Source organism: Ascidia mentula, chromosome 4 (assembly GCF_947561715.1).
Source record: "Ascidia mentula chromosome 4, kaAscMent1.1, whole genome shotgun sequence".
Taxonomy (NCBI): Eukaryota; Metazoa; Chordata; class Ascidiacea; order Phlebobranchia; family Ascidiidae; genus Ascidia; species Ascidia mentula.
The window spans coordinates 8,606,708-8,633,350 of record NC_138569.1 but is presented as its reverse complement, the minus strand read 5'-3'; the positions used below and the strand labels follow the sequence as shown (position 1 = coordinate 8,633,350).

General features: G+C 36.9%; 5 protein-coding genes across 5 annotated transcripts in view; 1 reads left to right on the top strand and 4 right to left on the bottom strand.

The window, feature by feature from the left end:
- Window positions 1–226: 226 nt before the first annotated feature.
- Window positions 227–1,723, bottom strand: LOC145898007 (uncharacterized). The gene is made up of 5 exons (XM_082986460.1): window positions 1,690–1,723; window positions 1,164–1,246; window positions 948–1,103; window positions 432–570; window positions 227–375 (listed from the first exon to the last, which is right to left on the bottom strand). Exons 1-5 carry the CDS (start codon window positions 1,721–1,723, stop codon window positions 227–229), a joined length of 561 nt encoding a protein of 186 aa, XP_082842586.1.
- A 969-nt stretch (window positions 1,724–2,692) lies between these two features.
- Window positions 2,693–4,693, bottom strand: LOC145899489 (uncharacterized). Its single transcript, XM_082988284.1, has 6 exons — window positions 4,638–4,693; window positions 4,489–4,569; window positions 4,018–4,082; window positions 3,440–3,595; window positions 3,184–3,322; window positions 2,693–2,844 (listed from the first exon to the last, which is right to left on the bottom strand). The coding sequence occupies exons 1-6, from the start codon at window positions 4,654–4,656 to the stop codon at window positions 2,693–2,695; spliced, it is 612 nt and encodes a 203-aa protein (XP_082844410.1). The 5' UTR covers window positions 4,657–4,693.
- A 4,456-nt stretch (window positions 4,694–9,149) lies between these two features.
- On the bottom strand, window positions 9,150–12,215 carry LOC145899410 (uncharacterized). The gene is made up of 8 exons (XM_082988173.1): window positions 12,159–12,215; window positions 12,046–12,093; window positions 11,592–11,639; window positions 11,229–11,276; window positions 10,885–10,949; window positions 10,284–10,439; window positions 10,032–10,170; window positions 9,150–9,301 (listed from the first exon to the last, which is right to left on the bottom strand). Exons 1-8 carry the CDS (start codon window positions 12,175–12,177, stop codon window positions 9,150–9,152), a joined length of 675 nt encoding a protein of 224 aa, XP_082844299.1. The 5' UTR covers window positions 12,178–12,215.
- Window positions 12,216–14,873: 2,658 nt separating this feature from the next.
- On the bottom strand, window positions 14,874–17,331 carry LOC145899378 (uncharacterized). Its single transcript, XM_082988130.1, has 6 exons — window positions 17,286–17,331; window positions 17,170–17,217; window positions 16,901–16,965; window positions 15,882–16,037; window positions 15,538–15,676; window positions 14,874–15,025 (listed from the first exon to the last, which is right to left on the bottom strand). Exons 1-6 carry the CDS (start codon window positions 17,302–17,304, stop codon window positions 14,874–14,876), a joined length of 579 nt encoding a protein of 192 aa, XP_082844256.1. The 5' UTR covers window positions 17,305–17,331.
- A 1,330-nt stretch (window positions 17,332–18,661) lies between these two features.
- LOC145899652 (centrosomal protein of 290 kDa-like) overlaps window positions 18,662–26,643 on the top strand; it is a 32,045-nt gene continuing 24,063 nt past the window's right edge. Inside the window, exons 1-19 of the mRNA XM_082988541.1 lie at window positions 18,662–18,919; window positions 19,020–19,124; window positions 19,387–19,584; window positions 19,703–19,858; window positions 19,924–20,106; window positions 20,457–20,669; window positions 20,903–21,064; window positions 21,468–21,636; window positions 21,696–21,781; window positions 21,961–22,140; window positions 22,463–22,593; window positions 22,855–22,987; window positions 23,301–23,438; window positions 23,803–23,958; window positions 24,254–24,397; window positions 24,753–24,867; window positions 25,307–25,419; window positions 25,829–25,946; window positions 26,051–26,185. Of these exons, the coding sequence (XP_082844667.1) occupies window positions 18,740–18,919; window positions 19,020–19,124; window positions 19,387–19,584; window positions 19,703–19,858; window positions 19,924–20,106; window positions 20,457–20,669; window positions 20,903–21,064; window positions 21,468–21,636; window positions 21,696–21,781; window positions 21,961–22,140; window positions 22,463–22,593; window positions 22,855–22,987; window positions 23,301–23,438; window positions 23,803–23,958; window positions 24,254–24,397; window positions 24,753–24,867; window positions 25,307–25,419; window positions 25,829–25,946; window positions 26,051–26,185 (2,815 nt within the window). The 5' untranslated portion in view covers window positions 18,662–18,739. The remainder of the gene's footprint in view (window positions 18,920–19,019; window positions 19,125–19,386; window positions 19,585–19,702; window positions 19,859–19,923; window positions 20,107–20,456; window positions 20,670–20,902; window positions 21,065–21,467; window positions 21,637–21,695; window positions 21,782–21,960; window positions 22,141–22,462; window positions 22,594–22,854; window positions 22,988–23,300; window positions 23,439–23,802; window positions 23,959–24,253; window positions 24,398–24,752; window positions 24,868–25,306; window positions 25,420–25,828; window positions 25,947–26,050; window positions 26,186–26,643) is intronic.

Sequence of the window (26,643 nt, the reverse complement as noted above, 5' to 3'; positions counted from 1 at the left end):
GGAAATTGGTCGGACCGAACTGTATGGTGCAATGCGTTGTCAACCTATACACTATACACTAAAGTCTCTGATAAAGCGTTAACTTCAAATTTTTGTTTTGTTGTTTTTTATCATTACAAGCAGTTCGTTAAAGCTCACAGCACATCAATAAAGTGACTTTACCAGTTACAATTTTACATGTTTCGGTTTTTAGGCCAAAAAAGTCATTGACTTGCAGCCTTTGGATTTAGTATGGTATCACAAAGGCAGGAACGCTTGTCTCCATCTTCAGGGAGTTGTTCCAAACATTAACGGTGTCTTCGAGCTTTCCTCCAGCCTCAATCATTTCCAGTCTATACATCACTTGGTTGATCAATCCGCAGTATGCGTGGGCACCTTAATATACAAGAAACTTAAGATATAAATCTGAAAAGTTCTCAGATAGCACATACTTTTCTTGCACTTGGCCGCCTTTTCATTCCAACCAAGTTTTAATTGCAGACCGAGCAATGAGCTTGTGATTGCTGGAAGGATCGTGGCAACTGCCCTTCTCTCCGTCGCTGGTATGACAGGGATTTGAAAAACAACCACCTGGTAGAAGTCGTAAAATATATGCTTAGCACATTTAGAGGGTGGCAACATTTGTCTTTTACTCGTAATTTGAAATTTAGTGGCAATCACTAATCTTAGTCGGTTCGCAGTTTTGACTGTAGGTACAAGTATGCATGATAAGAATGTCCAGGATGGATAATCCGGACTTATTTACCTGACCTGATTTTCAACAGATGTGTAACTTTTCTAGCACGTCTTTTCTGGCACCCCCAAGACTATCAATCAAAATGTTTACCCAAGACTACCCCAAAGAGAAAAACAATCGTAATTTAGAAAAACTCGAGCTGTGAATGGTTGACAATTCTTAAGGTTTGAAATACATAGCTGCGGTGTTTTAGTATAACAGAGTCGCTTACTTGTGCAACCTGTATTAGAACCACTATCACAGTCACAAACATGTTGGCGAGACGAAAGAGTTTCGCTTTTCCCAGCCATCTTTTGCGTTCCGAAACAAAACGTTTTTTCAAACCTTCGTAAAGTAGTTTGTCCTTCACGTTTTCCGGATTGGTGACCTATAAAAAAACGTGCATATACCTCGCTTTCTTGTTAGTAATACGCCATTTCTACAATACCTCGATGTTTCTCTGCAGAAATGTACCCTCTGAATTCGTTTTGTGGTGATGATGTTCAGCATGACCTTCCTCTGCTAAGTGATCTGATTTGGTGAATGAAAATGCATTTGACAAAGTACATCAAATGCCAATGTTTAGACGTGCAAAATAAAGGTAGTATACAACGGCAAAGGGCAGCAGTCGGCGCAAACTCATGCGTACAAACTGACGATATGATCAAAAAAGATTTTGCGCCAATATATGTGTGAAATTATATTTATTTTGACATTTATTTTGTTTTTGCTGCGACCTAAAGTCCTCCCGTGCAACCCAAACCTTACGGTCATTTTCAAATCATTTGTTGCAGCAACGAAGCAGTCGCACACAACTGCACATCATCAGGTAAAAGTATAAAATGAAACTGATTTCTGTTAGCCATTTTGAAAATTCAAAAAATAAAAAAAATTAATCTTCGACACGTGTCTTATTAAAACTGACAGTACTTGTTTAACTTATTGGTGACGTTTCAATATACAGTTTTTCTTACCTGCACTTTTTGAAGGTATGACTGGGGAGGACATTGTTTTGTGCAATAACGGTTCTGAAAAAACGGTAGGTTATTACAGTGACGTTTTCTGCAATACTTATGCTGTATAAGGCTTCACATATAAAACTTACTGGTTTCACTTGCTTCTGTCATTGCACCAGTTAATGGTATTCCTTCTAGTTAGTTAAAAGTCTAGAACGCTTTTACCAAGCGATCAAGGCCTCTGCAAGTCCAGTTCTCTAACATGGAAATCCAAACAAAACAAAAGTAGAAGAACATATGTTACATTGGGCATTTCGAGGTTTATGTTTTTCTGTGTGGTGAAGTTGTAGCGGAAGGGTTTCGTCGCTCGATTCCCAAACCCGTGAATGGCGTGAAACCTAATCGAAATGCGTTTTTTAACACAGGGGAACAAATACGGAAAACAACAGAAACTATTTTCCCATTACGCGATTGTTTCGCAATGCAAATTTACTTGAAGTTAGTGTGTAAATTCCACATTAAGCATAGTAACACATGATCATGTGCAAATTTCACACTTGTATTGCATGAAACCACACTGAATTCTTACTACTGTATATAAATCGTGCTTTAACAAACAATGCGTCAATTAAAAATATTTCAAATCTTATAGTTTGCGGTATAAATACAGACATAATAAGAAAGGCGTATACGCAGAGGTTACTAAATGTGGCGTCGCAACGCACTACTGCGTTATTTTGATGTTGCTTGGGCGTCGAAAGCTTAACGGAGGCTTTATTGAAATTTTTGATTCATCGTTATGGAACATTTTATTAGTGATTGGTGCCTCACCGTTTTCTGAAAATTGGAAACCACTGGAGAAGTGCTATCATAATATATTATAGTCGTAATGGTACACATTGTGCATTGCGTTTGGAAAGACCAAATAAAATACGTGTATTGAGTCAACCAAAAGGGGCAAGCAGAGGAATAGCGAGAACGAGCGTTTCAAAAGGAAATATATCAAATAAACTCTCTTTCACTAATACGCCATTAGAAATGCGGGAAGTTCGGTTGTTTCCATTCTCATCGAAACATTCCATAACTTAACAGAGTCGTCCAATCGACCACCAGCCTCCATGACGTCCAACCTGTATTGAGCTTGACTTCGAAATTTCTTACAAAGCGTTGCACCTAAAAGCAAAACATCAAAAACGATACGCCGACATGTTTATATAAAACGTTCCAAAATAAATTAAACATAAAGTTTATTACAACTATTTGGTATTCATAAGCACTTGGTTTCCTACCAGAACTCCGTACCAGCAACATTTTTTGTACCAAAACGGCGTTCTGAAATGGGAGTTGGTTGCCGTTCGCCAAAACCACAAAAATAATTCGCGCTGCATTTGGGATAAAGCTGTGGGCTTTTCAATGGTGCTTTTGAAACCGTTATGGATATTGGAAATCATAATTTTAGGCAAATTTGATTTTTACATTAAGTTGTATCGAGTTTAGGTTAATAACACGCACTTTTCTTGGCTTTGTCTGCCTTCTCAGACCACTTTAACTTCTGCTGCAGCGCAAGGACCGCACCAGTCACTGCTGGTAAAATTGTGGCAATAGTGTCCTTGGTGTTGGCATCCAAGGTGGTCACTTGGAAGATAGAAACCTATAAATATAAAAAAAATAAACCCATCACCAACCTGCCGCAGGAGTTTTGCATTTTGGTAGTGTGTATAATGTAAGTAATTTAAGATCTTTGTAATTATGTGCTGAAGTTCATTACCTGAACTACTTGAATAACGATGAGAAGAATGGTGACGGAGAGGTTTGCGCACTTGAATACTTTGGCTCGCTTTCGCCATTTCCAGTAACTGTTAGTGAATCTTCCCAGGAGGGTATTTAGCAATGCCATATTGTCCACATCTTCAGGATTGTGTATCTGAATAAAACACGCAATAAGTTGCAAAATGTCCGGCAAAACGCAACCTTACGTTAAGCAAACAGTTAGTTTAATGCATAAAACTATTCGCACTGTTGCCGATATGAGAATATATTGTGCGGATGGCAATTGCGTGGTAAATAGTTGTTTTAGTTCAGGAACTTCCTGTTTGTGTCTTGCTTATCATAACTACCTGCAGCGTTGTTTCATGCGACCGAAAGGCTGCTTACAACCGTTTTTATTCAAGCGACCTTCGTAGGCGTACGGTATGAGTTTTAGACTACTTGAACAACATTTACCAAAATTAATGACCTTACCATGGCATTCGCCGATTTAAAAAAAATCATAATCTGATAGTTTAATTTTGGAGTTTCGAGACCCCTGATTATGTAACAAACTGTAATTATAAACTTCTACTATACCACAACTTCTCTGTCTAAAAAAGCGGCCTTCTTCTTTGCCAAACTCTTCTCCTTGGGTTTTAACTCTGAAAAACATTAAATAGAGTTATGTAATATATCTGTCGTTTTGCGGCAATGCTAAACATTATGTTGACAATTGTGTAAGCTGCAGACATATGGCCACTGTTTCGACCTTAAAGGTCTCATCCCCACAAAGTGGAAGTCTTTGCTTGGCCGTTTGGTCAGCAAAGTTGTCTGAAAGTCACACTAGCTGCACTGATGAGATCTTTTAGGTCGAAACAGTGACCATCTGTTTGCAGCTTATACTATTCATATTATTGGCTCCACTTTGCTTATATTATAATAACAGCAGAAACGTTTTTGCTAAACTTTCCTTCACGTAAAAATGACTTTTCATTATAATTTTTTGCTTGATGAAGTTATGTGAGTTACAAAGATAGGTTACACTATGTACAATGTTATGTTTTTTACCATTTTTCCCTGGCGCATATTTGAACAAAGAACCTGAACTGGATTGTTCTTCACCAGGTATTACTTCTTTGACAAGCAGTTCTAAAATACAATAAAAAACTTTTAAAAGTAGGCCAATAACGAAACCGTAGAAAAACTAGCATCTATACCTTTGTCTGAAGATTGCATTCTTCTAAATTTATCGCGTAATGCACTTTATTCACAGGTGCTTTCGATATACACTCTAAACGTTCTGCACTCGCCTATACTCTGTGACGGGAAGTTATTTTTTATTTTTTTTGTGTATTTTCGGTGACGAACCACACATGATGATAGTTTACCTTTCATGACGTCGCAAAAGCATATAGGTCACATGGTGACTAACTGTTTATAAATGCACTGGACCACCATGTTTGAATAGATTTCGTCGTTACATAAATATCAACAACTTTGTAGGGCTTTTAGTTAGAGAACAACATCGAAAAACGTACAAACTACGTAGCCTACCTGTTAAACCCGCTTTATTTAATGTATAAATTCCAAAAATAAAATGGTAAGTAGTTAAATACAGAACGGCAAAGATATGTAGTGAACTGTAATGTACTTTGTCGCTTTTAATTGTTTTAACCTCAATCATTAACGGAAATCACTCATGATTCGCCTCGTCACGATACTCGTGCGATATTATTGTGACAAGTCAGCTCTCGCACGAGATAAAAATTAATCTCGGTCAGCTTCGCAAGACTGAAATTTTACGCTTGCCTGAGTTATAAGATTCTTTGCTATCCACGTTATAGCTTTATGGAATCCTTACCTGGCCAACACGCCTTTAAAAATGAGTCTATGTAAATATATATTGAAATGTCTCAATACGCATCATCGGATTTACTTCCTTTAAATTGACATATGTTTATTGCATGTTTCACTAATTTTAATACTACCCAGTAATTACTATAATTAAACAGTGTGGGAGTCATTTGTGAGTCATGGTTAGGTTTTGTGTTATAACACAGTTAACATAACATAAATTCTACAGATACAACCATTAAAAGAAAGTTTGTAAACTTTGAATCCTTTGTTTTCTTTATGGCCAACAAAGAAGCAGTAACATGTTTTACAACAATTCCTGCAAGTGAACCTAAGTCATTTGTTTGAATTTGTCAATATATATATATTTTGCCTGTATTTACAGGCATCATCGGTATTACCAAAAACACAAACAAAGCAGTTTAAAAACCAACATACAACAATAATTATAAATGTAAAATGGCTCACAAACTGACAATCAGATGCAAAGATTGTGAAACTAACTATTGGTTTCAACCAGTTGCAAAATAGGAGACACTCGCCAAAAGCTGGTGTAATCGTGGAAGCCAACATGTAAAAGGGATAAACAGCATAGCACTTGAAGGAATAGTGAGAGATTGCAGGCGTTGACCTTGACACTACGTCACTGATAAAGATTATCGCTGTGGCAACGCAGTTATTGAAACCTACGGCGACAAACGGCAAAAGTACAACATCTCTAACCATTCCTGCACAAAGACTGCACAAAAACTTTAAGAAGAAATTGTTTTTTCACGGCAAACATTTGAAGACAAGATCTGAAGTAACATCTCCTCGGTGTCGACCACTTTACCTCCAGAGATGGTTGCCATGTGCGTGTATTCCATTTTATGTTTGACTTCCCAAAGCGGTGGCACGTCTGCGAAAGTAAATTATGTATTCACATTTTTCGTGTCAGTCCTAGAGCCCATGGAAAGACCCAAGACATGTCAAGCGTGTTATTATGAATACCGTGCATTGTAAAAACTGAGCGATTGCGGAATTTTGCAGTACTTGTAACACTTATAAAGTATATAGACTTTTTGAACTTAAGCATCAAAAAACTGGCATGCTAACCCAAGCCTTCTCAAACTGTTGGTTTAGGGGTCGTCAAAAAACGTAAGTTGGCCGAAACCAAAAATCACCTATGACTTAAAAGACATGCAGGCTATTCTTTTCATATTATTAGCGTGAATAAATGGTCGCATCAGTGGATCGAATAAAAATTGCTTTTACAAAAATGGCGCTGAGCAACATTTTTTGCAACTGCATACCTTTCTTCGCAGCAATGTACTGTTTTCTAAATGGCCATAGTTCTTCCAATAGTTTAAATCCAATTGTGATGATGCTAAACCCTGTAAATAACCATTTTGATTCTTCTTCGGGAATGGTTGCAGTTTGAATCAGGATCATCTGCATTAATTTTACATGATATATTACTACAAAGAAGATTAGTACAGCAGTACATAAGGTACCAAATTACGTATAAAAAGTCCTAAATTTACCTCAACAAATTTGTACACACTATTAGAAGCAATAAATTCAAATGTACCTGCAGTAACTGCAAAACAATAAGGCTAAGAGGTATTGACACAAACTTCCACTTGGTGACCTTTACCACATGAATCGCTTTGTTGAGTTGTTCGTTCACAGTTGTTACAGCTAAGGATAGTGACTCTTTTGGTGGTGTGGAAGTATTCTAAGACAAACTGTTGTTTTTTTGTGGATAAAAAATTAGATAAGAAATTAGCACGAAATATCTCCACTATACGTAGGAGCAAAATGTATGACAATCTGACATTCTGCGACGAGACATTTATATCAAGATTAGTTTTCGAGAAAGTCACTTGTTATATAAAGAAATAATACCGAAGATTTCCTACCTTCTCAGAGCTGCAAATTACAGTCAGTTCAGTTTCCTCTTCCATCCGTCCGCACTTCCAGTCTGCTGGAAATGGGTGACAACTAAAATTACCAAACTGTGCAATATCCCATTATATTTCTGTGCAATATGTTTCGGACACTTGCCCAACATTCGACCCGTTTCAGTAAAACTGCTTGGCGCGTGCAAAAAAATCGTGCAACGGATATGTGTTATTAATTACAGACATACCGTCAAACGTTTCAACAAATACCAGTTTTTGTTTTTAGATGCCTGGAGAAAAAACATCTGCGTTGTTGGGGATTTAAATGTAAGTAATCAAATTGACCAAAAACTTCGCTGGTAAATTGCAAAATCTTGTTGCAGTCTGTTTAAAGTTTTTTTTTTGTTTATACTTTGTGGTCTCCGCTCGTATTCGGCAAATATTAGGAAAGATGAATGAAAACGTGCTTAATCTGTAATCAATAAACCGTAACAAACCAATAATGATTTTCAATTTTTGTATTTGACTTGAAATGACCACTACATAGCAAAATGTACGCGGAATATAAAGAAAACCCACTTCACCCAGTTTTCTGAGGCATTCGTTTTGTAACTTTTCTCCATATTTTTGTATGATGATTTAGGTAGACAAAAACATTATAATAAATAAATAAGGATGATAAACTACTTGTTAAACACTACTCTGCACTGGATTAGTACATTCCAAACAAGCTTTGAAAGGGACGCGGTTGTCTTGAAAACGGTTTTGCTTTGCACAAGAGTACGCCAGATTTTCCTGCAAAATTAGCAAACAATTGCTGATTTACCTTTCAACATTGAGAGTACACTCAATAGTTACCATCCTCGGATGTTTCCAAAAATACTGAAATTGCAAAGGGTAACAACAGTAACATAATTAATGATCTAGTTAGGCAATACATCAAACCGTTTTTACTTTTTTAGATATTCTGGACGCTTCCAACAACAACTACTTCTGCTGAACGATCATTTTCTAATCTTCACTGATTAAAGACATATCTGCGAAGTACAACGGGGCAGGAACGTTGGCCTTGCACTTCTTATATACACAAAGAAATCGATATTTCCGCAGTCGAAGATAAATATATGCGAACAATCAACAAATATTAAAATAGTTGTTGAAAGCTATTTTTCACATGTAATTTGTGTTGATTTCTATGCATTGTGACAATAAAAAACACAACTTTTGTAGTTGTTGTGTTGAAATTGCTGCAGAAATAATTATTTCGAAAACGGTGAATGCGGGGCCCAAGTGTTCGACCACAGTCTTACATTCCTCAAAACAATATACCAAACTGCCGAGGGGAGTGTTTTGACACCTAAACCCCACTAGATCCGCCATTCCAGTCATCTAAATATTTCTTAATGGATCGTTGTGGTACATTTTGCTAGGGATTAGTACCTCACCGGTTTCTGAAACTTGGGAACCATTGGAGAAATGCTGATGTAACAATGTTTTCCGACCGGTGGTACGCGTAGCTCCGTAATTTGCAGAAATAGTTCGAATTTAAAAAATCGTAAGTGATCTCAAAATGTTTGTTACTTCATCCCCTAGGTTACTTTGTAACACTCAACTAGGTGGTACAAGTCTAAATTGTTTTACCCCCAAGTGGTCGCAACCACAAAAAAAGTTGGGAATCACTGTAATAAGCTATATTATAGTCGTAATGATACACATTGTGCAATGCGTTTGGAAAGACCAAACAAAACACGTGTATACTGCTAGGACTGCTATTTAGATTATTACACAATCAGCTGAGATACAGAATATAAGTTATATATTTCGCTTATACGCCATCTAAAAGCAACAAAAATAAATAAAACAAGACATCCAGACTTATATATACTTAACATCCAGACTACAATGCTTTATATAAACATTTCTACGTATCACATAATATACTACAAGTTGTATGAGCATTTCTATAGCAAACATATCAAGTATTCTCTTTCACTAATACGCCATTAGAAATGCGGGTAGTTCGGTTGTTTCCATTCTCATCGAAACATTCCACAACTTAACAGAGTCGTCCAATCGACCACCAGCCTCCACGACGTCCAACCTGTATTGAGCTTGACTTCGAAATTTATTGCACAACGTTGCACCTAAAGCAAAACATTAAAAACAATATAATGTTCCTGTTGCTGCCAGGCATATTGTAACTTAATAATCTGCAATTCGTGTTGGCACGTTTTTTGGCGTTAGTTGTGTGCTGTACCTGTCTCATTACCCGGGAAGCCTTGTTGGATAACAGGCGAAACGTCGGAATAAAGTTACGTTTTTTTATATGTGCCAGAAGAACAGATTAAATTAAAAACAATACGCCGACATGCAAAACGTTTAGCAGGAAGTTGTTGTTAATTTAGAAAATAGAAAATTTTTCACCGGATCGATAAAATTTAAGTTACATGAAAAGATCAGTTGTTGATCTTTTGATATTTACAAAAAAAACAAAATAAAAAGTTTATTGGAAATATTTGATATTCATCAGCACTTCGTTTCATACCAAATTTTTCATACCAAAATGACGTCCTGAACTGGATTACTTTTACAATATTTGTAACATACTTCACAGAAACCAGTGCTTATATTGCGTAATGCTTTGTGTGCTGCGTCCTAAACTTTTTTTAATACCAAGAGTTGCTCCATAAAGAAGTTGGTTGCCGCTCATCAAAACCATGAAAATAATTCGCGCTGCATTTTGTATGCAACTTTGTACTTTTCTATGGTGCTTTCGACACCGTTGTAGATAGGGAAGATTCGAATTTTAGGCAAACATGATTTTTGCATCATGTTTGCCCGAAGTTGTATCGAGTTTAGGTTAACAACACGCACTTTTCTTGGCTTTGTCCGCCTTCTCAGACCACTTCAACTTCTGCTGTACCGCAAGGACTGCACCAGTAACTGCTGGTAAAATTGTGGCAATAGTGCTCTTGGTGTTGGCATCCAAAGTGGTCACTTGGAAGATAGAAACCTATAAATACACAAAATTTACCACGGAACGCGTGAGTTTTGCATTTGTGTTGCCTAATTAAGATAATTGGTAATGCTTTTTTATTTGTAAAATTTTTGATGAAGGGTTATTACCTGGACTAGTTGAATAACGATAAGAAGAATTGTGACGGAGAGGTTTGCACCCTTAAATAGTTTGGCCCTCTTTTGCCATTTCCAGTAATTGTTAGTGAACCTTTCCAGGAGTGTGTTTAGCAATGCCATATTGTCCACATCTTCAGGATTGTGTATCTGAACAAAACACATAATGAGTGGTAAAATGTCCAGCAAAAAGCAACTTTACGTTGAGCGGACAGTAGTTTTATGCATAAAATTGCATTTTGTGCGCGATTACGATGTCGCAGATTTAACAGTTACGCAGCAGTTTTACGAAATGATATCTAATTTGATGTTACTCTAACTCAATTCCGCCCGCGTGTTTTTTTAATCAGCGCTCAAATCAATCACAGTGAACCAGTGTTTTACAACCTGTGGGACTATTCTCACTGTTGCAAATATGGAAACATTTTGTGCGGATGCCAAACATGGTGCGGATGACAAGCGTGATAAAAAATTGTTTTATATTCAGGAATTCCTTGTTTGTATATCACTAATCATTACTACCTGCAGCGTTGTTTCATGCAACCAAAAAGCTGCATAAACCTTATAAAACGTAATTATAAAATTTTTACTATACCACAACTTCTCTGTCCAAAAAAGCGGCCTTCTTCTTTGCCGAACTTTTTTCCTTGGGTTTTAACTCTGAAAAACAATAATTATAGTTACATATCACACCTGTCGTTTTGCGGCAATACTAAACATTAAACATGACAGAAGAAATGCTTTTGCTAAACTTTTCTTGACGTAAAAATGACTGTTTAAAGTACTGAATTTGGCAGGAATTTTTTTTTAACTTTACAAGAAAATGACGAGTGCTCGATGAAGTTATGTGAGTTACAAAGATAGGTTACACAATGTACAATGTGGTGTTTACATTCCCTAATATTTCTCCCTGGCGAAGACTTGAACTCTATAACGAACCTGAACTGGATTGTCCTTTACCGGGAATTTTTTCTTTCACGAGCGTTTCTAAAATACAATAGAAAAACTTTCAAAAGTGCACCAATAATAAAAGCGTAGAAAAGCTGGTGTCCACCTTTGTCTGAAGATTGCATTCTTAAACATTATTCATAACAGCAGAAACGTTTATGGTAATATTTCCTTCACGCAAAGTGACTTTTCAATGTATTGAATTATGCGGAACATTTTTTTGATCGTTTCAAAAAGATGACGTGGGCGTGATGACAAGTTATGTTACAAAAGATAGGTCTCACAATGTACAATGTGGTTATTTGAATACTTTTTGCTATTTCTTCCTAACGCAGATTTAAACTCTATACGAACCTGAACTGGATTGTCCTTCATCGGGTATTTTTTCTTTGAGGAGCGGATCTAAAATACAAAAAAAAACTTTTAAAAGTGGGCCAATAATAAAAGGGTAGAAAGACTGCTATGGCATCTATACCTTTGTCTGAAGATTGCATTTTTCCAAATTTACCGCGTAATGCACTCTATACGCAAAGTGCTTTCGTTACGAAATTAATTACACAACGTTGCACCCAAAGGCAAAACATAAAAAACCGTACGCCGACATACAAAACGTGTATGTTTCAGCATGAAGTTGTTGTTACTTCAAAAAGGAGAAAATTCATTACCGGAATTATAAAATTTATATGAAAAAATCAAATGATAAATTCTAGGTGGTATTTACAACATAAACAAATGTAATGTACAATGTGGTGTTTAAATTCCTTGATATTTAAATACTTTTTCCCTGACGCAGATTTGAACGACGAACCTAAACTGGATTGTTCTTCACTGGGTGTTGTCTCTTTGTAGAGCATTCCTAAAAATAGAAAAACGTTCAAAAATAGGCTTATAATAAAAGCGTAGAAAAACTGGCATCTCTACCTATGTCTGAAGATTGCATGCTTCTAAATTTATTGCGTAATGCACTTTATTCGCAGGTGCTTTCGATATTTACTCTAAACTCTTTGCACTCGCCTATACTGCGTGACGGGAAGTTTTTTATTAATTTTTTTCTGTGTTTGCGGGGACGAATGACGCATGACAGTTTACCTTTCGAAACGTCGCGAAAACAAATAGATCACATGGTGTCTAACTGTTGATAAATGCACTGGAGCACTATGTTGGAATAACTTTGGTCGTCACATGAATATCAACAATGTTCCAGGGTTTTATGTACGTCTGGTGCCATCAGCCAGAGAACAATATCGCAAAACGTTCAAAATACGTAGCCTACCTGTTGCAGCCGCTTAATTTAATGTACAAATTCCAAAAATAAAATACTAAGTAGTAATAGATGAATACCGAAAGACAAAGATATGTAGTGAATTGTTATGTATTTTATCTCTTTGAATTGTTTTATCCTACATTCATTCATTAACGCACATCACTCATAATTCACCTCGTTATACGATACCCGTGCGATATTATTGTGATAAGTCAGCTCTTGCACTGTATGGAAATTAACCTTGGTCAGCTTCGCAAGACTGACATTTTCTCCAATCTGGTTGTGAACTACGTCTTTTTTGCTTTGTAAGAAAACTCCCCTTTTTTACTTGATCACCTAAAATTAGTAGCCTTTGTGGTATGTTTTTTGTTTAATTGTGCCTCATTCTATTTCTTGCTGTTCATTTATTTTATTCGTCTGCTTATCTAATGATCCATATGCCTAGTTTTTAAATTAAATAATTAGAACTGAAAATTTGGAAAGCATATTTGCATGATAGGTTCCGTCCTTTAAGGGAGGACCAAAAACCAAAGATGAAGAATACATGGGGAGGTGGCAAAAATGACCCGGAAAAACTTCTTTTGCTGGTGCAATCTACAAAAAAGATATTGAATGTAAGCAGAGGCGTCGATTTAGGGGTGGCTGGGGTACATGTCACCCCATCATAAACAAACAGGGTTGACAACGTATGCATTGTCACCTCTGGATTTCGTTTAAATCAAAAATTATTGTCAGAAAAACCACATACATTATACTATGCGTTAAGCTAATTTCAAAAGACCTTTATTATCACAATCGCAATCATGACAAACACAAGTGTCTCGAGGATTATCACTAAGCACATAAATTGTTGTTACAAATCCGGTAAGAATTAGTATAGTTGCGTAATAGATTTGCTTGTTATTTCATAATTACTAAATTTGCAATCGACCGAGTGAAACAAAAATGTCCCGCTTTCGGTAAGAAGGTTCACAATCTAAGTGTTTTAAATTTAGTGCAAAAACAACACAGTTCAGTATAAAAAGAAACTGACACGTAAACAGAATTTGCGTCGTTTGCCTACGTTTAGGGCGATACGACTGACGGAATGTTTTTTGCGTGTTTTTAAAACCTGGAAAAGTCACCCTTAATAATTTACAAGACGTTGAAATATCGACGCCTATGGGTGTAAGTGTATAACTTTGCCATTGGGTGTAACGTGGTGAACTTAATATAATGAGGATTTGTCACTTCTGCAAACTTTAAACTGAACTGAATTCGCTGTATTTATAGTAACGAAAAACTAGCATTGAAGACATTGTTCAAGAGCAAGCTGATCATCCAGAGGAAAGAGATGCAGAAATTCGTCAACTACAAAAGGAGCTAGAAGCTAAAAAGGTCAGGTTTATTATCTGTGCACTGTGCTACACATGTGACATATGTAGTACTGTTATAATTTACACTACACTTAATTCCCAATTTCCTCAAAAACTGCAAAAAATACAGTTCAATGTAATAGTTTTAACCGTGCACACAAAGTACATGAAAAAATGTTCGGTAAGTATATTCATATTGTAACCCAAAATTGCTGCACAGCAGAGGACTTTGTATAACTGACAGTTTCAACTTCAACTAAATGTGCTATAATTGGCCTGCGCAGTGGGGCGATCCTGCCTTGCTATGCGAAAGCATGGTATTACTTCTCGTTTGGCAATGCACTAAACCGATTTTCCTTTTTTAGACTAGTGGACAATTCCTAATAACAAATGCGTCTGCTGAAAGGTCGTTTTCTGACCTTCGCTGATTACAGACATATCTGCGAAGTACGATGGGGCAGGAACGTTTGAGTGGCCTTGCACTTATTAATATACACAAAAAGATCGATATTTCCGCGGTGGTGGATAAATATATGCGAAAAAATCGACGAAAATTAAAATAGCTGTTTAAAGCAATTTTTTCGTGTAAATTTATGTTGGTTTCTTTGGGTTGTAACAATAGACAACTTAACTTTTGTAGTTGTTGTATTGAAATTGTTGCAGGAATAATTTCGAAAACGGCCCGGCAAATAATTCTATCGAAAGCGGTCATCACCGGGCCCAAGCGTTCGTTCTTGTGTTGCGTAATACTAACCGCAGTTTTACTACCCCCAAAACAATATGCCAAAATGCTGAGGAGTGCCTCACCGCCGGTTTCTGAAAATTGGAAACCACTGGAGTAGTGCTATATAATATATTATATTCGTAATGATACACATTGTGCATTGCGTCTGTAAAATACGTGTATAGTGAGTCAACCGAAAAAGGGCATGCAGATTATATCGAGAATATATCAATAATATATTATAGGTTGTACGATCATTTAAGTAACAAACATAACAAATATATTCTTGATCACTAATACGCCATTAGAAATGCGGGTAGTTCGGTTGTTTCCATTCTCATCATAACATTCCACAACTTAACAGGGTCGTCCAGTTGACCACCAGCCTCCATGACCTCCAACCTGTATTGAGCTTGGTTCCGAAATTTATTGCAAAGCGTTGCACCTAAAAGCAAAACATTAAAAACTATACGCCGACATGTTTATGTAAACGTTTATGTTTAAGCATGAACTTGTTGTTAATTCAAAAAATTGAATTTTTTTTTACCGGAACGTTAAAATTTACATGAAAAATCAATTGTTGAATTCTATGTGATATTTACAAAATAGAAAGTTTATTGCAACTATTTGATATTCATCAGCACTTGGTTTCCTACCAGAACTCCGTACCAGCAACAATTTTTTATACCAAAATGACGTCCTAAAATGGCTTACTTTTACAATTTGGCAAAATTGTGTGCGAGCCCCAAACTGTTTTCAACACCAAGTAAATGGCCATAAATTTCTCCATGAAGGATTTTGGTTGCCGCTCATCAAAACCATAAAATAATTCGCGCTGAATATGGTGTACCTATACAGCTGTGGGCTTTTGACACCGTTGTGGATAGGAGAGATTAGAGTTTTAGGCAAATTTGATTTTGCATCAAGTTGTATCGAGTTTAGGTTAACAATACACACTTTTCTTGGCTTTGTCCGCCTTCTCAGACCACTTCAACTTCTGCTGCAGCGCAAGAACTGCACCAGTCACTGCTGGTAAAATTGTGGCAATAGTGTCCTTGGTGGTGGCATCCAAAATGGTCACTTGGAAGATAGAAACCTATCAATGCACAAAATATAAACCCTATGGGTTGGGAACCATTGCTCAAAATGGAATCAGTCACCAACGTACCGCATGAGTTTTGCATTTGTTTTGCAGGCCCAATTACGGTAATTGGTAATGTAGGTTGTGTAAGTAATTTAACATGTATATAGTTATGACCTTTGTCATTTTATTTGTTCAATTCGTGATGAAGGGTATTTACCTGGACCAGTTGAATAACGATGAGAAGAATTGTGACGGTGAGGTTTGCACCCTTAAATAGTTTGGCCCTCTTTTGCCATTTCCAGTAATTGTTAGTAAACCTTTTCAGGAGGGAATTTAGCAATGCCATATTGTCCACATCTTCAGGATTATGTATCTGAACAAAACACATAATGAGTGGCAAAATGTCCAGCAAAACTCAACTTTACGTTAAGCGGACAGTAGTTATATGCATTAAATTGTCTTTTGTGCGATTACGTTGTCGCAGAGATAAACGACTTAAAATAACAGCTACGCATCAGCAGTTTTACGAAAACATCTAATTTGTTGTTACCTTATCTCAATTCCGCCCGCGTGTTTTTTTTTAATCAGCGCTCAAATCAATCACAGTGAACCAGTGCTTTTCAACCTGTGGGACTATTCTCACTGTTTCGAATATGGAAATATTTTGTGCGGAAGCCAAACATGGTGCGGATGGCAATTGCGTTATAAAAAATTGTTTTAGTTCTGGAACTTCTTGTTTGTGTCTCACTTATCATTACTACCTGCAGCGTTGTTTCATGCAACCAAAAGGCTGCATATAACCCTTAAGAACTGTTTTTAGTGTACTGGAACGTGCGACCTTTGTAGGCCTCCGGTATGATTTTTAAGCTAATTGAACAACATTTACCAAAATTAATGACCTTACCAAGGCATTCGCCAAGTAAAAATTTCCCTTATAAAATTGCAGCAGATGGTAAATGGGTTAGCTATAGCCTGTTGAGATTCGTGATACGGGAGTTTACTTTTGTTTTCAAAAACCAACATCTAAACCGTTTTATTCGTTTGCTTGGTTTAGCGGATAAAATTTAAGTGTCAGAAAATGTGCGAACCGTTTTCGAAAACATTGAAAAGCACTGTAGAATGTGTGCGTTTTCACATTTTTTCAGCTAGCGCCAGGAAGTACTTTCAAGTTTTATCCTTGGGGATTTGAGACCCCTGATTATGTAACGAACTGTAATTTTAAAATTTTTACTATACCACAACTTCTCTGTCCAAAAAAGCGGCCTTCTTCTTTGCCGAAGTCTTCTCCTTGGGTTTTAACTCTGAAAAGCAATAAATAGAGTTATGTATCATACCTGTCGTTTTGCGGCATTTTTTTCTATGTATTGAACTATGCGGAAATTTTTTTAACATTTTCAAGTAAATGACGAGTGCTTTTTAAGTAAATGACAAGTTATGTTAGGTAAAAAGATAAGTTAGACAATGTACAATGTGGTGTTCAAATTCCCTGATATTGAACAACGAACCTGAACTGGATTGTTCTTCACCGGGTATTACTTCTTTGCCAAGCAGTCCTAAAATACAATAGAAAACGTTCAAAAGTAGGCCAATAACAAAAGCGTAGAAAAACTGGAATATATACCTTTGTCTGAAGATTGCATTCTTCTAGATTTATCGCGTAATGCACTTTATTCGCAGGTGCTTTCGATATACACTCTAAACGCTCTGCACTCGCCTATACTCTGTGACGGGAAGTTATTTATTAATTTTTTTTGTGTATTTTCGGTGACGAACGACTCATGATGATAGTTTATCTTTCGAAACGTCGCGAAAACAAATAAATAACATAATGACTAACTGTTTATGAATGCACTGGACCACCATGTGGGAAAAGCTTATTGGTCGTCACATAAATATCAACAATTTTGCCAGGGTTTTTGTTGTGCTTCTGGTGCCAGTCAGAGATTTTTTACCAAAACAATTTAAAACGTACAAAATACGTACCTGCTAAACCTGTTTTATTTGAAATAAAATTTCAAAAATAAGCTACCAAATAGTTTAAAGTGTTTGAATACCTAACGAAAAAGATGCAATGCTGATAATTTTGCTGAAAGAGATGCCATAAGGCGTGCAAAATTAACACCGTGTTAAGAAACATATTATGCAAGCTAACCCAGGCTTCTCAAACTATTAGTTAAGGGGTCGTCAAAAAAACGTAACAAAACAATTAATGTTTTCATTTTTTGTATTCGAAATGAAATGACCACTAAATGGCAAAATGTACGCGGAATATAAAGAAAACCCTGCGGAATATAAAGAAAACCCACTTCACCCAGTTTTCTGAGGCATTCGTTCAGTAACTTTTCTATATATATATTTTTTTTAATGATTTAGGTAGGACAAATACATTATAATAAATAAATAAGGATGATAAACTACTTATTTAACACTACCCTGCACTGGACTGGATTAGTACATTCCAAACAAGCTTTGAAAGGGACGCGGTTGTCTTGAAAACGGTTTTGCTTTGCACAAGAGTACGCCAGATTTTCCTGCAAAATTATTTCGTTTGTAGACTGACTTTATTTTTTAATATAATGTTGGAAAAGTATTGAAAAACACAGGATATTTTTCCTGTTATGGTTGGTGTTGAATTTGGTTTTAACGTATAAGCTAATGTTTATTATCACTGACAGAAAATAACGTTGGAAGGGAATTAAAAACTCCAGATTTGAAAAAATGTCATGCATTAAGAATATAGTGTGGCGACCGAACTGTAGTGTTTATGTTTTTTGTGTTGCTCGCCCCTTTCTAACTCTCGCAATAAAGCATCAACCGCTTTAATGGGAAGACAAAAAAATGTCATGCATTAACAATATATATTATATAATATATGATCACCTAAATTTATAGCCTTCGTAGGTAGTTGTTTAATTGTATATACCCCATTCTATTTCTTGTTGTTGTTTATTTATTTTGATTTATTGCTTATCTATTCATATATCTGTTTCTAGATTGTACAGTTTTGAAATTAAATGATTAGAAGTGAAAATTTGGAAAGCATATTTCCATTAATTTTTGTCACTGGACTTTAACATGGCACCAGATGTGAACTGGGACATGATCGGTTCCGTCCTTAAGGGAGGACCAAAAACTAAAGATGAAAAATACATGGAGGAGGTGTTAGACGAACTAAAGGGTGTCAATGAAACTGCATACAAAAATGACCCGGAAAAACTTCTATTGCTTGTGCAATCTGCAAAAAAGATATTGGATGTAAGTGTATAACTTGGCCATTGGCTGTGACATGGTGACATTAATATAATGAGGATTTGTCACTGCTGCAAACTTTAAACTGAATTCTTTGTATTTATAGTATCAAGAAACTAGCATTGATGAAATTCTACAAGAGCAAGCTGATCATCTAGATGACAGAGATGCAGAAATTCAACAACTGCAAAAAGAGCTAGAAGATGAAAAGGTCGAGTAGTAATATGAGTAGTACTGTTATAATCTTCACTTAATTCCCAATGATTTACTCAAAAATTTTACAAAAATATTTTAACTTTTACAAAGGGTTTAATGTTATAATTTTTTACAATGCACACAAAATTCATGAAATGATTTTTCTGGAAGACCTTTTACTTGTATAATTATATTGTAACCCAATAGTAGTTGCTGCACAGCAGAGGATTTTGTATAACTAACAGTTTCAACTTCAACTAACTGTGCTGCAATTGTAGAAATTTGGTGGTGGGAATGTACCCCAAGATGCTGAATATTATCGGGCAGAAAACCGTAGCTTGACGGCAAAAATGGAACAGTTCTACGATGAAATTAAATCACTGAAGCAGGAGGTCGAAGATGTCACATCTGAAAGGGACAAGTTTGAACTACAGATAGACAAAGATCAGAAACAAACCAGAGATCTCAGAAGAGAGGTACAACATAATTGTTACCATACATGAATGTGGTAATTGCCTAGAATACAGTTTGTTGTGCCATGAAATGCAGGTAATTGTGGGTAGACTGTAAAATTAACTTCTTTTTGTGATAAAGAACAAACAACTCAAACAAGCAATGCAAGACTATCAGGATGCATTGGAAAACCAACAACAAATGAAACACTCTGCTCATGGCCTGGAAGGTGCAGAAATGCGAGACAAGATCAATGAGAAGAATCGCCAGATTTCTGATCTCCTCACCCAAATCACTGTAAGAAAGAGTTCCTGAATTTCCATATTTACTGAACTTTGTTCAGCCAGTTGTCTGTTTTGTAGCAACTGGAAGAGCTAAATCGTGACTTGGAGGAAAGCAACAGAAACATTCGTCTTGAGATGGAGAATGGACAGGAGGACATGGATAAGATGGTCGATGAATATGAAAAAATGAAAAAAGTTGTTGGTGTGTCGGATCACTTCACTGACGACCTGCACAGACAGAATGCTCAACTAAAAATCCAGGTGCGTCAAATGTGATGAAGTTTTGTTGTTTGCACAACTACGGGCCTATGACTTATTCTTGAGAAGTATATAATATTATAAATGTTGTAAAATTTGAACATTTTTGATGCTAGAACTGGGTTTCTTAACTGGGAGTTCATGGACCTCTTAGGGTCCACAGTGACCTATTATGAAGGTCATTAGGACTTTCCCAAACAGTAATACTTTAGTTTAGTTTGTAAAGGAACATAAACAAAATAGGTTCTCAAAGTTTAATGGGGGCCCACAGATTCTAAACATTTGCTTCATAGACCCAAACCGGCTGAGATACTCTGTTTAGACAAAAAAATTCAGTGGTTTTCTTAACACAGGTCGATGACTTGCGGGATAGACTGACTGCAAAAGACAATGAAGAGGGATCGATAGAAAATGCTGTGAAGAAGAAGGTAGAGATGTGGTCGAACACGCTGCGGGAAACTGAAGAGGATAATAAGCAAAAAGATCAACAAATAAAATTGCTGAGGGAAAAGATAGCGGCTGCATCCTTGGACAGGGATAGAGTGAATGTTGAAAGACTTACCAAGGTATTTTAGCTAGATGACGTATCTGGTTTATTTTCCCAAATTGGTTGAAAGTATAAAATTTTGTGTTTTATGTAATTTCTGAACATTCATTAATGTTACATTTGTTTGTGGTTATAATATACCACTAGTATAAAAAAACGTGTTTATTTTATTTACACTGAAAGGAAAATTCTCCAAAATTATGAAATGCAACATCTCCATAGTCATACATACAATATGCTTTTGACTTGCAGAAAGTTGAGGAAAGAGATGATCAAATAAAGGTGCTTCAAGATGGATTGAATCAAGCAGTAAACGATTTGGAAGAACAGACAGCCATAGTGCAGGACCTGCGGAAAGACAAGGGAACAAATCGTGAAATTCTTGGCTACAAATCTCAAATCAAACAACTGCAGGTAATTCTGTGCACTTTTCTACCAATGACATTAACAATTATAGGTTGGAGTTGATTATAAGAAATGCAACCTGTAGGAGGCACATTGAAGTAGTGGGACACAGCATACAAGTGCTACTGGCGCATGCGAAAGTTGAAATGTATGTTATGAACCAACTTTGCAGTGAATTGTTAAAGTTCACTCAGCAGTCCCAATCTTATTTGTTTTGCATCTGCTTTAAATAAAACAATATGTTTTACACTGAAATTAGTAAACCTGTGTTCTTACCTCCCAAACAAACTTTTTAAACCAAAATGTATTTTTGGTCAAGAATGTCAATTGATGGTTGCTTGTTGTTTGTTATTGATGTTTATTATGTGAAAACTAACCACACCTGATCAATGGCTAAACCGAATCTTTACAGACCAAAGTGCGAGAGGGCGAAGTCGCCGTGCAAGAAGCGGAAAAACACAGAGCAACTGCAGAGGATGAGGCACAAACCAACGACACTAAGCTTACCGAAGCTCTCAAGAGGATTTCGCTCCTGGAGTCAGGGCAGTACGGTCTCACGGACGCTGTGAATGAAATAAAAGGTAGCTTGATATGAGTAAACGAAAACGCACGAGAAATGATCACTTTGCGTTGATTTTAGAGTGCAACGACCAGATACGACAGCGCGAACAGAAGATTCAGGATCTCACGAAGCACATTAACCAAGTGGAAGAAAAACTTAATGACGTGAGTATGGAACTCGGTTGAAAAACAATTTGCAATTACAGTGCGACCCAGTTAAAAGCTATCAAATGGCGTACATCCAAATCCGTTTTTTTGAAAATTTTTTGAAAACATTCAGGTTCCAAAGAATTGCGGTTTGAAGGTTTGAATTACTCCCAATTTTGTTGTTCTTTCCACTCCAGCTTCTGGAAGAGAACGAGGAATTTCGGGATCGACTGGGTGTCGCACCACGTGACATGGAAGATATTGCGCAACTGGGAAAGTCCCGGGCTCTTCGGCAGCAACAATACAGGGCAGAGAATCAAATTCTGCTCAGGGAGATTGAAAAATTAGAGGACGAAAGGCTCGAACTTAAACAACAGGTTTGGTATTGATTTGTCGGAAAATATGTACGCGTTAAAAAGTTGCAATTTTTGTTCATTGAAATGTAATTTTGTAATTATGTTGGTTTTAGGTTTGTGGTTGATAATGAAATGCGGGTTTGCAGGTTGAAGAAAAATTAGGTTAAAAATGACCTTGTCGATTGCAAATGTACATAATATTGCTGTGTATTCGTATGTGGCGCACAAGTAACATGTCCATGAAGACTTACCCAACTCACATCAGTTTTGTGAACACAATTGATTCGTAATAAACACTGAACTTGTGTGGGAGTAATTGCGAACTTAACTTTCCAATGTACAGGTTCGAATGCAAGCTCAGTCTCACACGCAAAAGGCGATGGGAGGAGGTTTACATCCGGACGATTTCGACGCGATCAACGATTTTATCGACGAGTTGAAACAAAAACGGAAACGCGGCATCAGCAGCGAGAGGTGACGGGTGTAGCACATTTTGCTCGGATATGTAAACTAGAAATACCTGCAAGTATAGATTCCGATTCCGATTCCGATTCCGATTCCGATTCCGATTCCGATTCCTTAATTTCGATTCCAAATACTTTCAATTTAATCTCTGCGGGCGCAACTCGGGCAATTTAAGGATAGCTTAAAAAGAAAAGTGCGAGATTCGAATTTAGCTCTCGATTTGGCACCCGTGTTATTACAATCTCAACAAGTGGCGTTGTGTATTTACAGGCAAAGGTCCCAGATCAAGCAGGCGAGTTTGTCTCAAGCTGACAGTAAGTTTGCTGACAATCTTAACCGTGAGGTTGAAGTGGTGGAAAGGAGATTGATCAGCGCCCAATCTGAAAACACTCGTCTTAAGGAGGTTTGGGATAATTTTTGCATCCTTTAGACCTAAGCTGATAAAATAACACTAAACTGTTGCACTTGTTAAATATAGTGCATATTTGAGAGATTTTAAACGCAAAATCCCCCATAATGCAGAACCGACTTAATTTCGGCATTACTGTTGGTGGCACGTTGAAGTATTTCAACCTGTTTTATAAATGTTTAAAATTGTTTGAAAGAGTTCACCATAATTTCGTGAAAAATGATTTTACCGTTTAAGCATCTGGTGACGTCAACGTTGGATCGTCAGATGCGAGAGACCATAATTTAATTGTGACAAACTTAAACAGGAAAGCAAGACGATTTCGAAGGAAAACGATCAACTTCGTCTGGCGATGAAGGATATTCTCGAAGAGTTGAAGAATACGCGGCACGCCCCACAACCTGTCGATGTCGTGAAGATTCCCTCGCTGCAGAGACTCTTGCACGTACGTGATAAGAATTTTTAATAATCTTCTGGCAAAAATTTTTTTTTTTTAATTTTTTTTAAAATTTTTTTACAGATTATTAAAATATAAAATACATGGCAGCAACAGTAACATAAGACGATTATTTACATCAACAAACGGCCAAAAAATATTGGACCCACGGACCGTGATTAAACAATTTAAAGAGAGCCGTTAAATCCCGCCTAAAAACGATCGGTTTTGACTGAAAACAAAATTTAAAAAAAAAAAAGACCAAACACTCGTGAAAAAGCGATAAATAACCTTGGTTTTCACGACATCGGTGTCCGACATGTGTTTTTTTATTGGTTAGGAAAAGCCTCTAGTGTCAGTTTGTGCGTTTCAGGCGATGGAGGCGAAACACAACGACGATAGTTCAGCTTACTTAAAAGGTCAAGTCGATCAGCTCACTGGACGCAACGATGAACTTCGCTCGGAACTGAAACACGTGCGTGGTGACAACACGGCCTACATTGCAAAAAGCGACCAGCAACAAAAAGAGGTACACTCCACTTCGATATTGTAGTTTCCAAAAACCGAAATAAATCTCCCTGGAACTTAATATAGAAGCATAGGAATTAAGAACACGTGTATTCCTATCTTTGCAAATTGATTGAATTTTTTTCCTTGAAATACGCCATCAAACAAACTGCTCATGGATCAATTATGTATATGCGATATATATTCCATAAAAGGCTAAAAGAGTGTAACGATATTCGACATTACAATTGTTTTTGTACAACCTGAAACTATAGTTCCACGTGGTACTGCTACAAATTCGACATGCCGTTGTTTAGATCGCTCATCTCCAAACGGAGCTGGAAGTGATGAAAAAAGTTGCCCAAGATGGAAGAGGTCCCGCCTCAATTGCTTCCATGCCAAAAAAAATTGACCCGACGTCGGAGGACATCATCAATGCATTGAACGAGCATCTCATTCAGGTTTTCATCGTCCCTATTATTCAATATTAAACCCCCGTAAATTGTTCGCAACCTGCGTGTTTGCAATCCACACAATAATCATGTCCTTTGCAGAAGCGATTATTTTACAAATTCAAAATTAAAATAATTCGTAGCTTTACAACAGTGATGGGATTTCGAGTCACGAGGCAAAAATGATCAAAAATTAAACGGATCTGGCCCGCGGATAGAAGTTTGGCCACGTCCTTGCCTACAATGATATTTTGAGATTCGATTCTGATTCTTTGAATTTCGATTTCGAAAACTTAACGATAAGATTTCTTTGTTACTTATCGTTCGCTGTATTTGCCACCCACGTAAAAACGCGCTTCCACAGACCTTGGAAGACGCATCGAAGAAAGATGGGAAAATAATCGAGTTAAAAGAAGCTTTGGAAAACACACGGCGACAACTCGACGTTCTTCGTCACCAAACACACCTCATTTACAAAGGTAAAAACTTAAATGTGAAGGGAGAGAAATTGTTTAGTAGACTTGACTAAGTTTCAAAATATAGCGTAAACATATGCTTAAAGTCGTAGCAGACGGTCAGCGTCAGTGCGATCTTTGTATTTTAATATTTAATTTACCCAATTTCATCGTCGGTTTATGTTCTTAATTAAACAGAACTTTACGAATATACAGTAGATCACCTAAATTATCCTGAACATTAGTGGGATCATCACAATTCATATTTCACTAATTGGAAACCGCATTTGTAAATGTATGTGGGGATTGGCAACATGTTTGTCTATTGAGATTCACAAAATTGTCGTTTCCGATATTAACAAGTTTTTTGTAGAGGGTCATTGCTTACACGTGCGCTGTCGTAACGCAACAAAACAAGCACACTTTCGCATCAAATCAGTTGTTTACGAACTGTGTTTTACAGAATATTCAACCGCGAAAGAAAGTTGGGCGACAGAGACGAAATCCAAAGATGAAGAAAAGCAGAAATTACATGGAAAGATCGACGATGACTCGGTGCGGATTGACGAATACGAGGTAACTTGTGAAATATTTTTTAAAAACTAAATGTGTTTGATATAGATTGTCCCATTATATCTTGTACATACTTGTGTTGTGACTCATAAACAATAATTGAGCTTGGAACGAAACAGAGTCACGTCTAACTGCATTCAACGTTCATTGTCTATGATTGATGATATGTTTACTGTGTGGGCGTGTTTCACTTGGCATTAAAGTTTACACGTGACAATACCTGGGACGAATACAAAGTTATCAGCACGAGGATTTTAAAGACTAAACAGTTTCAAATAATTTAATTGCAATCTCGATGCATTGCTGTTGCTGGCATTAGAACAATGCCTAAGCGGAGGCTGGAATTTGCCACAATAAAGGAACCAGTCGTCACATGTTGGATACGTTGAGAGTAACTGTTTTGATGTAACAGCGCCTGATGGACGCCCTGCAATCCGACCCCGACGACATGAAAAAGAAATTGGCCGAAACTTCACGCAAGGTGTCGCTGTTGCGCGTCAACGAGAGGACCCTGATAAGAAGGCACAGAGGTAAGGCTACAAAAAATATGAAGCATCTGTGTCCTGTATGCTATTGTTGTTTTACAATTGACAAAATTCGATGCCGTTTCTTCACTTTAAATATTTCGTTGCAGCCTTGGAATCAACGGAAGACTTGCTGACTCAGCAAAACACCCGCTTACGTAGTGAAATTTCGCAAATGGAGAAGGCTGTATCCGAGCGGATCGGTTACTTGGAGCGATACAAGGCCATGGCAACTTACAAAATAAGTAGGATTTAGCAACAGAAACTGCATTTGCACTTCTACCACAGTAGGGACAATCGATTTTCTACCAAAAAAGGATTTAAAAATAAGTGTTTGTAATGTTATGTTGTAAAAAATTGCGTCAACTTTATAAACCCATTGTGGCTATGGTGACCGAGTGGGGGCATTGTAGCCATTGTAAAATTATTTCATCGTAGATCAGATAACTGGTCCTAAACATATACTAACGAGTCCCACCTAAACCTATCCTCACGATGCCTACAACGGTGTTTTGAAGGAACCCTAGTTAAACTAGTTAGGTAGATTCGCACAAAATATTTTTTTCCAACCCTTCGCTCTCTGTCTTTTGTGTACAAGGGCTCCTTTACCGTTGATTTACACATCAAAATATAAACCGTGATATAAGGGTGTTGCGCATCGAAAAAGCTTATATGAGGCATAATAGTGTTTTAAAGAATATTT

Bases quoted from the DNA above. Each gene is read 5' to 3' on its own strand.
- LOC145899410 (XM_082988173.1), bottom strand. The intron at 10,440-10,884 runs GTATAGTAAAAA...TGTTTTGTTCAG, and splicing joins TTTTGGACAGAGAAGTTGTG to ATACACAATCCTGAAGATGT. The intron at 9,302-10,031 runs GTGCGTGTTGTT...GTTTTGCTTTAG, and splicing joins GGCGGACAAAGCCAAGAAAA to GTGCAACGTTGTGCAATAAA.
- LOC145899378 (XM_082988130.1), bottom strand. The intron at 15,677-15,881 runs GTAAATACCCTT...GTGCATTGATAG, and splicing joins TCGTTATTCAACTGGTCCAG to GTTTCTATCTTCCAAGTGAC. The intron at 15,026-15,537 runs GTGTGTATTGTT...TTTTGCTTTTAG, and splicing joins GGCGGACAAAGCCAAGAAAA to GTGCAACGCTTTGCAATAAA.
- LOC145898007 (XM_082986460.1), bottom strand. From the start codon at position 1,723: ATGTCCTCCCCAGTCATACCTTCAAAAAGTGCAG. The intron at 1,247-1,689 runs GTAAGAAAAACT...TCACCAAATCAG, and splicing joins CATACCTTCAAAAAGTGCAG to ATCACTTAGCAGAGGAAGGT. The intron at 376-431 runs GTATGTGCTATC...TTGTATATTAAG, and splicing joins GGCGGCCAAGTGCAAGAAAA to GTGCCCACGCATACTGCGGA.
- LOC145899489 (XM_082988284.1), bottom strand. The intron at 4,083-4,488 runs GTAAAAAACATA...AATGTTTTTCAG, and splicing joins ATATGCGCCAGGGAAAAATG to AGTTAAAACCCAAGGAGAAG. The intron at 3,596-4,017 runs GTATAGTAGAAG...TGTTTTATTCAG, and splicing joins TTTTAGACAGAGAAGTTGTG to ATACACAATCCTGAAGATGT.